The sequence below is a fragment of the Tamandua tetradactyla genome, chromosome 22 (assembly GCF_023851605.1).
Source record: "Tamandua tetradactyla isolate mTamTet1 chromosome 22, mTamTet1.pri, whole genome shotgun sequence".
Classification (NCBI taxonomy): Eukaryota; Metazoa; Chordata; class Mammalia; order Pilosa; family Myrmecophagidae; genus Tamandua; species Tamandua tetradactyla.
This window is the reverse complement of record NC_135348.1, coordinates 15,845,068-15,857,126: the sequence shown is the minus strand read 5'-3', so window position 1 is coordinate 15,857,126 and position 12,059 is coordinate 15,845,068. Positions and strand designations below refer to the sequence as shown.

The 12,059-nt window shown below is 33.9% G+C and overlaps 1 protein-coding gene across 27 annotated transcripts in view; it reads left to right on the top strand.

The window, feature by feature from the left end:
- Positions 1 to 12,059, top strand: part of FHIP1A (FHF complex subunit HOOK interacting protein 1A) — a 354,626-nt gene that overhangs the window by 226,152 nt on the left and 116,415 nt on the right. For all 27 annotated transcript variants that reach the window (XM_077139811.1, XM_077139801.1, XM_077139793.1 and 24 more), the window contains one exon: positions 9,703 to 9,861. In XM_077139811.1, coding sequence (XP_076995926.1) covers positions 9,703 to 9,861 — 159 coding nt within the window. The remainder of the gene's footprint in view (positions 1 to 9,702; positions 9,862 to 12,059) is intronic.

Here is a 12,059-nt window from a genome sequence, read left to right as displayed (position 1 = left end):
TTTTCTGTTTCTTTCTTTTCAGCAGGTTATGTTTGGCACCTTCCATGGAAAGATGTTTAGAGGAACTTGTTTGGAGGGAACATGGGAATCTAAGTTGGCATATTGTTTGGCTGAGCAGTGCTAGCTTAAGATGACCTACCAGAGGAAACTATTTGTTTTATCATTTGTTGGCTCATTTTTGTTTTGTTAGGGACCGTTTTAGTTTTTTTCTAAGAGCATATCCTGAGAGATTGGTAAAACCTATACTTTCTGTACTCCTAGTTTACAGGTTGATTTTGTGCCAGTGAATGGTGATGCGTGGTAAGACCCCTCACAACTGGTTTCACAAACTAGTTTGTTTTTCTGCTTGTTGTAGATCCAGTTCATTGATTTCACTTTTTAAAATAAATACACATTTGCAGCTTCAGGTAGCAAGAAATACTCTACTCTGTTGTATAGTTTCTTAATGGTAAGAAATAAAGTACAAGGTTCTTTGCTGATGCCCAGGCTTAATCACATTTCCAGAAAGTAATGGGAGTAGTCTGGGACTCTACAAGATGACATAGGGCTCTAATTTTTTTTTGGTGTTAGTGCCTTCTTTTGAAAGGGGATTTAAAATGATAGATCTATGAATTTATTTTTCCAGTAGTTTAGATATGTTGGGTAATAATTCTTTATATATCTCCAGCTCAGTGAACAAACCAACCTCTTCCATTGTGTATAGTTTTTTTTTTTTTTTTTTTTTTTTGCTATTCATCCCATTATATTTGTTAATAAACTATATAGCCTTAAGTATGTCTGATTATGCTGGAATAGAGTATTAGACCACTAAGTGAGTTTTGTTGGAGCAGTTCCGGCAAGTTGTCACAGGTAGATTAGATTTACTGTTCTGGACCAGAGATGGTGTGCCCTCTGGTGAGTATTTAGAAATGTGTATGGGATAGGAACACAGGGTGACTGTGGTGTAGAACTTTGGCATTTCGTGTGCAGGGTTCAGGGATGTTAATTTCCAGTAGTTTGCGGGATAGTCCTGCATACCAAAGAATAGACCTGCCCAAAAAGCCAATATTGACCCTGTATATAACATATTGCATTTTACTTTGAGATTCAAAAGCAGTTATCTTCTTTATAGTACTGCATTTCTATTTTTACTGATAGAACAGGGTTGTCTAGTGTCTTGTGAATATTTATTTTAGGGCAAACAGTTGAATAAAAATTTTGAAAAGTAGAATTTCATTTAAGAGGTTCAGAGTGCTATGTGTCTTTCCTTTTCCCTGGGTCCACTAGTGGGATAAGGAATTGCCTAAAGATTGCTAGTCAGATGAGAAAAGAACTGATTTTTTGCTAGCCAAATGCGATATGAGAACTGATTTTATTAATCTTTGCTGGAACATTAAACCTACCTCCTCATTTCCTTCAACCTGCAGGGTTTCTTATAAACCCTTTTTAAAGAACGTGCTAGGCAAAAATGAGACTTCTTATCCTGAATCTAAGCATTTTTGGAATATAATGCTGTTTTAGTTTCCTGTTGCTGCTATAACTATTAACAAAACTTAAAGGCTTAAAACAGAACAAATTTATTATTTCATGGTTCTGTAACTTAGAAGTCCAACAGGTTTCATTGGGTCGAACTCAATGTCTTGACTGGACCATGTTCCTTACCAGAGGCTCTTAGGGGTGAATCTGTTTCCTTGTCTTGTCCAGCTTCTAGAGGCCACTTGTGTTCCTTGGTTCTTGGCCCCTTTCCTCCATCTTCAAAAGTCAGAAATATTGCATCTCTCTGACCATTCTTCTTTAGTCACATCTCCCTCTTACTTTTCTCTTCTGCCTCACTCTTACACTTTTAAGCATCCTGTGATTACATTGGGCCAAGCCAGATAATCCAGAATAATATCTGTATAATGAAAACAGTCCAAGTGCCCATCAATCAGTGAGCACGTAAACAAAATGTGGTATATACACAGGATGGAATATTATACAGCAGTAAGATGAATGATGTCCTGAAGCATATGACAAGATGGATGAACCTAGAAGATACAGTGCTGAGTGAAATAAGCCTGACACAAAAAGGTAGATACAGTATGAGGCCACTATCATGACCCTAGTAAAGAGAGCAAACTCGAAACATACGACCCAGGAGGGAAATCTGTACTTATATATAGCAATGAACTAGATGTTGCGTCTCTGCAGCTTGAGTATGCAGTGACTTCACAAGCAACGGCTTTCACATTTCTAACACTGACTATTAATAAAAATTCTAAAAAAATAATAAAATGAAATAAAGGAAGGCCTATGTCCTTGCTGATCAGAGCTAGTAATGATGTAATAAGCTTTCCCATCTACTAATTCCAGCCAACAGCAGGGACTTCTTTTGTTTACTTATTTTTTTGGTTATGATCTTTTTATAGGTAAATACTTATTTCCAGTAGGTTTTTAAACATTTTTTTTTTGGAAATAAATGAGAGCAAAAAAATTATAATATCTGTATGTTAAAATCTCTGGTTAGCAACCTTAATTCCATCTGCAATATTAATTTCCCTTTGCTGTGTAATGTAACGTAGTCACAGGTTCCAGGGATTAGGATGTGGACATCTTTGGGTGGCCACTATTCTGCCTACCACAGTTGCTTGTAGCAAGTTTGGGGAGCTCTTGAAGGAATATGAGCAGGGACACAGCAAAATCAGAATTTGAGGGAACGTTTATTCTGGGTACATTAAATAGATGAGCTTGGAGATGCTAAGGAAGTAGGGAGATACATGAGGGTTCTGGCAGAAATGTTGGCAGGAATGAGAATGAAAAAGAGGAGCTGGATGTGAGTGATGTTGTGAAGGCAGAAGCTTGTTAAAAAACAGTTTGTGAGAGAACCATATTTAGAAGTTTGGTTTTGGCTTATTTGAATTGTTCTGGGTAGTTCTGTTAAAGAAGGAGAATAGGTATTGAAACAAATCTTCAGAATTTTCAGGTAGTTCACAAATATAGATAGTGCATAAGATCAATATGCAAAATTCAGTTTAAAAAGGCAGTTTTTAAAAGTTGATGTTTACAAAAGCAACACAATCATAAGGTATCTTGGAATACATCTAATATGTGCAAGGCTATTACTGAGAAAAATTATGAAAGCTTATTGAAGAGAATATCTAAATAAGTGGAAAGCTTTATAATTTGTGAATATTATAAGGATGGCACTTTTCTCCCAATCAGTCCATAAAGTTAATGTAATTTATTTTTTATAACCTTTTTTTAATCAACAAAAAGTAAAATCAGGAAAATTGGAAGAATACTAAAATGAACACTGTGTACATACCCACACCTAGATTCAAATTTTAACCTTTGTCATTCTTTGGTATATCTATCATTTATCTATGTTTATATATATTTTTTTGCTATGAATTTGAAAGTAAGTTGCAGGCATCAAATACTTTAGTATGTATCTCCTAAGAATAAGAACATTCTCCTACATAACCATAAAATCTAATAACCGTTATACCTAAGCAAATAACATAGTAATTTCTTAATATGATCCAGTTTGCCCAAAATGACTTTAATAGCTGTTTTTTTCTCCCAAACTAGAGTCCAAGGCAGGGTACACATTTTGTGGTCATATCTTTAGTCTCTACTAATTTAGAACAGCCCTGCCACTTTTTCTTCTCTGTGGTATTATTGACTTTTTAAGAAATGGAGGTATTGTCTTGTTCAATGCCCCACATCCTGAGTTTGTTTGACTTTCATGTGGTATAGTTTGACTTATCTTTATCCTTTGTATTTCCTGCAAATTAGAATTAGGTCTAAAGCCTTGATTAATAGCAGGTTAAGCCTTTCTGGCAAGAATACTTTATAGGTGATGCGTTCATTTCTTATTGCAATACATGAAGAGGCATTTGTTAGGTTGTTTGATCACTGGTAAATGTTGTGACCCCTAGATTTCTCCTTTGCAGAGGTACAATTTTCCATGTGTAATTAATTGTCAGATGTAATTTATGAGGTGTTAATGCAATTTAAACGAAAATCCCAATGAGTGCTGCTTATGGGACTTGACACGGACCTAAAAGTTGTATGAAAATGTGTAAAGGGCCAAGAATAGCTAATAATTTTGGGTAATGGTAACATTGATATCTTACATTTGTTGAGAGATTACTGTGTGCCAGGCGCTATTCTAAATGCTTTACGTATCTTAATTCATCTAATCCTCACAACAGCTCTAGGTACTAGTGTTGCTCCCTTTTTATAGATGAGTAAAGTGAAGCACAAGGCCATTAAGTAAATTTATACAAGCTCATGTGGCTCATAAGAGGTAGAGCTAGGATTTAAAAAAAAGATATTTTTATTGCTGGATTATCATACATAAATATTCCATACGTGGTGTACAGTCAATCACAGTATCATCACATAGTTGTGTATTCATCACCATGATCATTTTTAGAAATTTACATCACAGAGCTAGGATTTGAACCTGGGCAGTCTGATCTCACTAACTGGTATGAAAGTAGCAATGTATCAGGCCTTCATATAAAGCACCAGCCATAAAGAAATACTAGAATTAAGAACAGAAACACAGGCTGGATAAGTTATTTATATTGCACGCAACTACAAATGATTGATATCCAGAATATATAAAAATATTTGTAGTGCTACAAATTAATAAGAAAAAGATGAAAATCCCTTTAGAAAAATGGACACAGGATATGGACATGTACTTCGTAGGAGACATCCAAAGCCAGTAAACATATGAAAATATGCTCATCTTCCTTAGAATAAGGGAAAGTCATATTAAACCTAAAGTGAGAAAGTGGATAATACAAATCAGATTGGCTAACCTTTAGATATCTAAAAACAAGTGTTGTCAAGAGTGTGGAAAGACAGGAACTATTGAGGATGTAAATTGGTACAATAATTCAGGAAAACAATGTGATGATACTTAGGAAAATTGAATGTATACTGTGTGATCTTGCAACTTCACTTTTAAATGTCTGCACCAGAGAAATCTGGCACATGTGTACAGTGATACATATTCAGAGATGTTCAATAGAACAGTGATTTCAGGAAGAGAAAAATAGAAATGCTTATGAAGGGAAAGACAAGTAAACTGGTTTGTTCATACATCAGTGGAATACTTACTATGCAGCATTCAAAATGAAGGAATCATGTGTTAGCATATAACTACATCTACATGTATGAACATCAATAAATTTTTGTTTTTACATTTTGTGTAAATGGCTAAGGGTTACATACAACTTGTTGATATTTACATAAAATTTACATAAAGTTTTAAAACACAAAGCCTTAATATATGCTGATTTTGGATATATGTCTATGTACTAAAAGTATAAAAGTAAGAACAGGAATAAAATGTTCCAAGTTTAAGACTGTGCTTTTGATGGTGAATTAAGAAGGGATGGTGATGGGATTGCAGTAGGTTTAGTTCTATTTATAATGCTTTATTTTCTGAAAAAACAAAAAGCACTCTGAAGAAATTGTGACAAAAATATTAATGTCTGTTAAATCTTGGGGATGGGCTTCTATTGTATTTATTTTTTGTATTTGAAATATTTCATAATTTAAAAATTTGGGATAAGAATGGTGCATGTTTTTAATGTTTAGATTTTCACTTATTATGTTACAAGTAGATTTCACTGAGTAATTACTGCCTTTATAAAAATGTGTTTTAAAACACTGAACAGTTCATTAAAATTGGAGGGAAAACAGAATATTCAGCTGACCTTATTTGCTAGAATGGAACACAGAGCTTTGTTGTATTAAGCTGCCCCTCAGGATAGACCCCATAATCTCATTTGTACTCAGTTTTCTATAATTACATCTGACAACATAATTTTTTAGAAAGACCTCTTTATGTTGAAGATAAAAGCATACTCTATTAACCATCCAGCTAAGGACCACAATTGACAAAAACCTTTCTCTAATTAGTGTGATTGTCAAAGTGTATTAACATCAGGCTGTTGGAAGAGTAATGACTCTTTCAGGAAATTGGACCACTTTTGGAAACTTTTGTTGTGGTTTATAGAAGAGCTTGCTGATTCCTCTGCCCCTCATCTCAAAATATGCTTTCCCGCAATAGGAGAACAATTTGGTGCCAACAGATAGTTGGTGACTATTTGATCTTACTACTTCTTTTTTTTTTTTTTAACCAAATATTGATGACTAAGCCCTTGTCTATTGTAATATATTGGCAAAAGTAGAAGATAGCATATATAAAAATCAAGAAATGCAAATTGAAATAAGTAACTTTTAGGTACACAGCCGCAGGTAGAAAGTTATTTATCCCAGTTCCAAAATTTATGAGGCTTTTTATTTTGGCAAGTTGTTGCAAATGGTCCCTACCAGGTGTTTTGCTCCTAGCTTAAATACTGAAGCCCATCTGCTAAAAATCTTTATGTTTTTGCCGAAGCTAACTGGGTACTGCTTGCTATTTAAAGTTAAAAGTTCTACATTTCCTGACTTGTTCAGTGCTCTATGCACCTCATCTTTCTTTTTCTCACTGGAATCGTTGCCACCTGTAAACCAATATTCTAATCTTTTAACATGCATTATTTTTCTGTAATCCTTATAATATTGAAGAAACCGAGAATTAGAGAACTTTAATTAAACTGGCCTTTACATGGCTGGAATCTGGATTCAAAACCATGTTAGCCTGATACTAAAATCCATGGCTTGACAGCTACCATGCTGTATTGTTGTCAGAAAACGTGTTTTCTTAATTTTTTATTTTTCTGTTGTTATATGTATAGTTTTATATGGTGATCAGTTTCTTTTAAGGGAATTCTGGAAAGACGAGAAATGAAAAATATTGGGTTAATGCCTAACGTGTTGGAATATAATGCTTTATAACCACTTTTTTTGTGGTTACGATTACTAAAGGGCTAAATTATTGGATGGACATTTTACTTTTAATTTGCTGTTGAGTACATAGATATATTTGAAATTTTTTTAAGTTAAAAAAGTTTTATTTAAATGTAAATAGATAAGTTGTGCCATAGAACTATTGAACCTGGAAAAATTATCTACAAACCTGATGTATCTTGGAGTTAACATGACAAGATGACAGATTTAGCTGAAATCTGAAGAGCTGAATGACTTTTATTTGCAGCTATCCAAGAATGTATGACTTCTAGGTGTAAACTGGAAAATGAAGCATCGGGAGCTGTGCTTAGTGTGGAGCTTGAACCTGAAGTTCTGTTTCAAGAAGCTTTAGTCTGTAAAATTGGGGCCCATACTCAAGGGTCTGGTTTTTCCATTAAATATTTTCTCGGAGTACATAAATGGTTTATTGTTAGAGTGTTTAATTGTTTTAAATTATAGTTAACCTCCTGAATTAAGTTTTTCTCTAAAGTTTTATATAGAGTTTGTGAACATTTTACATCAAGGTAGATTTCTACTTTAGATCTGAATCAGATTTGTATTTCAACTCAGATAATTACTTGTCAATAGAAAGTCATTTCACTCTACTCTTTTGTCCTACCATAGAATACGATGAGTATTTATTTTTTTCCCCTGTGTCCCTCCCTCTCCCTCCAATGTACATATTTTCTTTCTTTTTCTGTCTTTGGAAGAAGGAGTAGAGTTGTTTTTAATTTTCAAAATAAATGGTAATGATAGATTTTTTTTTTTTAATTTAAGGGGAAAATTGTTATAAATGGTCCATATTTAGGTTTTTCCAGGAGGAATGTAGTTTTTAAACGCTTGAGGATGTTTTGTGTTTAGTAACTAGTAAAGGCTTTTCCTAACAGTTTCTCTGAATGTAAATTTTAGAGTGAGTGTGTCATTTCCCAAATTCAACTACTGTGCTCTACTAGGTTTAATCTTCTGTCATCTGAATTGGGGTTTTGGATTTTCTTAGCCTGAGGAGCCCCTTCAATCCCAATCTGATACTAATCTCATCATGTCACTCTCTTACTATCTCTGATTTCCTTTAGGGCAATGTCCAGAGTCCTCAACAAGGCTCTCAGAGTCCTCTGCAGCTGGCCCATGCCCACCTCTTTAGCTAGATTTCCTCCTCTCTCAGGCCATGCTGGTCATTTTTCAGTTCCTTAAACATCTCACACCTCATTGCCTGTCTTTTTGCCTTGTTATTTTCCTACAGCACTCTCTATGTCCCTTTTGGAGCCACCATTTTCTTTGCATCTGTTAGTTTATAGTCTGTCCTCTCTGTTTTATTGGGTCTGATTTGTTCACCTACCTTACGTAGTGCCTGGCCTGCAGTCTGTGTTCTAGAAATATATGTGAACTGGGTAAATGAATCTGAATTCTGATCAAAGCTTTGGAAGGGAGGATATAAATATTTAGCAGTAAAAAGATTTGGAATCTTGTTCTTAAGACTATATAATATTCTATTCTGCAGAGTGTTTTCTTCCATATTTCTCTGCCATTCTGAAGAAGACAGCAGAGACACCATCTAACCCCACTTTATAGGGGCAAGAACATGGCAGGACTGCAATCTAGCAGGCTTCTGTTCAGATTGCAGTCATGCCCTTTTCAGAATACTCTTAGAAAAAAAAGTGCATATTAGGTATGTGTTATTTTTAATTACTGTCACTGATGTATGTAATTTGAAAATTAATGTTGCTGTAATTATATTGATATACTGAACAGTTATTCCCAGCTTTTCAGTCAGACAAATTAAGCCTGTCTTTATGAATTCATCTTCAGAGCCTTAAAAGTGGCTAAGGAATCAGGAGTATGCAGAATTAAAGTCTTTGTTCTGTGGTTAATTTAGCATGAGTTAGCAAATGTAATTGATTTTTGAAATGTGGCATCAAGATTAGATTTCTTTTCAAGGAGAACTTTCTGTCACTCTTCTCTCTTGCCAGAGGTTTCTAATTTATAACAGGCGACTCACCCAGGTCACATTCATAACTGGAATTAAAGTGATTTGTTTGGGTATGTTGACAAGGAGTTAAATACTTTAAATAGGGGACATTATCCTTTGTATCACAGATGCTCTGATTTTGAAAAAGAGATAAATGTGCTATTTGTTTACTGTTGCATGCCCTGCACCTCACAGAGTGCCTGGCCCGAAGTAGGTGCTCAGTAATTTTTATTTTAATGTGAGCTAACGAATGAGTGGATTAAGGTCACCAGGAAACAGAACAGAGAAATATGTATAATTCCTTGGTTTCTCCAATGCTATAGTGTTCTGGTTCATTTATCATTGCCCTTTATACTCCATGGTGAATTTCTGTACTGTCTTACACATGGCTGCCAGGATTTTTCCTCATAAAGCTACTCACAGTTCCTACCGGTGAGGCTTTCTGTCTTGGACTTCTCTGAGGCTTACTCCTGTAGACTGGGGTATGTGCCTTCTCTGTATTTGCAGTCTTGGTATTGTACTATAAAGTATTGTTTGTTTATGACTTTGTCTCTCTCCTGAACTCCTTGGGTCAGGAGTCATGTTTTATTCCTCTTTATGTATGTCTTCCTCACTCTTCCCATCCCCAGCACAGCCCAGCCCTGGCACAGGAAGATGAGCAGCCCATATCAACCATGTGTATACACCAGATACTTTGGGTGCTGCTCTTCCTTCTGCTGGAATTGCCCTTTCCTATTCTCTCCACCTCTCGACTCCTTTCTATCTAGCTGATATCCTGTAATTTTAGTATCTTGCAGCTTAAAGTGCAGTGTTTGGACTAGTGGCATTGGCATCACCTGGAAGCTGTTTGTTGGGGGTCAAGAACTTTGTAAAACAGTTTATGTTTTTATTACTGAACACAGGTGCTTGCAACTGGGCTCAGTGGTCTCTACTCATCGCTACCTACAAAGCTAGAAGAGAAAGGTGAGGAATGGCACTGCCTTCTGAAAGATGATTGGCTCCTGCTCCCTTCTCTCGTCCAGTTCATGAATTCTCTGGAGTTTTGCAATGCAGTTATACAGGTATCACATCACAATAAGAGAAACCTTTGTTATGGTACCATCAGACACAAGCAAAGTTATGAAATATTTGCACTTCACTTTAAGGATGCTGAATGTCCTTGACTGAGTGAAAATATTAGGTTTATAGTTTTCTGGGAAGTTTTAATTGAGAAAAAAATTAGTAGATTTTCTTTATCTTCATAAAATGTGTTAATTTTGGTTTGATTATCTACTTAACCATCAAGAATAAGTTCAATGCCTGGTTCATTAAGTAGATATTTTTAGCATCCAAGTTCTCCAAATTGTATCACTTATACTCCAAGGTCTTTTTGGTAGTCTACAAAGGAAAACACTTTATTTGCTTAATGGTGCATACTACATAAAGAATATTGTTATCCAAATTGAATTTAGAAGAAGTTAAATATCTTCTTAGCAACACAAATTAAATTTGCTTTGTAATTGGCCTGCTTGGGGAAAAAACAACCACTGAACTCTTATATATTTGGCTTTTTGATTAGATTTTTACCTTCAGATTAATGTTTTTGTTATCAATAAAAATCAGATTTTATATATATCTAAGAATACAGTAGGTTTTCATCAAAAAGATTTTATTTCTATACAGCATAAATATTACCTTAATTTTGGATTTATTAAGAAATCAAATTTTCTTTATGCTAATTATGGGGTGAAAAAGGTTAGTTAAAATCTTTTCATCTACCAAATAAAGAAATAGCTTCTGGGAAAAATATGCAAGTAAAATACTTTAGTTCTCATCTCATTTTTCTTGCTTATTCAAAGGAAGTAATTTATATGTAAGATAAATGAACTACATTTTTAAGTGTTTTTATTTATTTTTTGTTACTATTTTTTTTTTTTGCATGGGCAGGCACCCGAAAATGAACCCGGGTCTCTGGCACGGCAGGCAAGAACTCTGCCTGCTGAGCCACTGTGGCCCGCCCTTAAATGTTTTTAATTTAAATCTTTTTATTTAAGAAAATAGACAGTACACTTAGAACCACCAAATATGGATATCTTGGTTTATCTATAGGCATATTTAAGTAAAGTATCTTAATAATCATTGTAAAGCCTGTGTTTGTACCATAAGGATAACAAACCAGTTTAAAACTAAGGCAGGCAAGGAAAAATCTACGAATACAGATAGCAGAATTTCTTAAATTATAAATATTAAACTAACTTAAATGCCATTTGATTAGCTGTCAAAACTGTGACTATTCTCAAAGTGTCAAGCAGAAAGTTATTACAAATATCAACGTTGCTGTAGTATTGACCCATGTTACTGAACATTTTCAAATTTTGGTATTTCAGGAAAATATAAAGATATAATTGTTTTTGCAATTAGCATATAAAAATCATAACTACCCACAGTGGGTATCTTGGTTAGCTTAAAATGAATTACATTTTAAGTTATTTTTTTCTTTTATACCAACATTTCTTGCAGAAGTCTATGAAAATAAGAAAATGTGAAATTACTTAGTTCTTTCCCTTATACACACAGAGAAACTATCAGTAATTTGAAGATCTAGCCTCACATCATTAGAAATTGCTTTTTACTGTATTGTTTGACTTTATTTTTTTTTTAAGAAAGTGAAAGCTAATGGACATAGTTAAGAACAAGAAAATGATATATTTCATACTATATAATGAAAATTGAAGCCATATACTTTTAAAGGTTTTTGTTTGGAGGTATTATTGAAAAAGTTACTTATAAAGGATTTTAGCAAAGAGTTGCCCATGCTAAACATGTTTTGAAAATCAAATATAGAAAGTGTTGCAGCTCTGATAGTTTTTTGCTTTTGAATTGTTTATTTTTTATGAAAATATTTTCTGAATGCCTTCCTTCCCAGTACATATAATTATCAGAAAAATGCATCTTCAAAATGAGAAATTGCTTTCTGCTAACAAAATAAATGTATTGTCTGTTTTGACAGCTCTATTTTTTTTTTTAAATCACAAGTTAATATAGGACCTAGATTAAGTTATGGGGCAAAAATTATATTTTTCGATTTATTAATTTTCATGAATCCTTCATATTGAATCTATTTATTGTCTTTTTTCAAGCAGAAACTTTAAAATTACCAATATTTTCATTTGGAAGTCCAACTTTTGCTAATTTTAGCCAACCTGTTTAAACTGGAGTACACCACCTGAAAAAAATAACAGTTTAAGATCTGAATTATTCTTTTAGCCACTTAATAAAT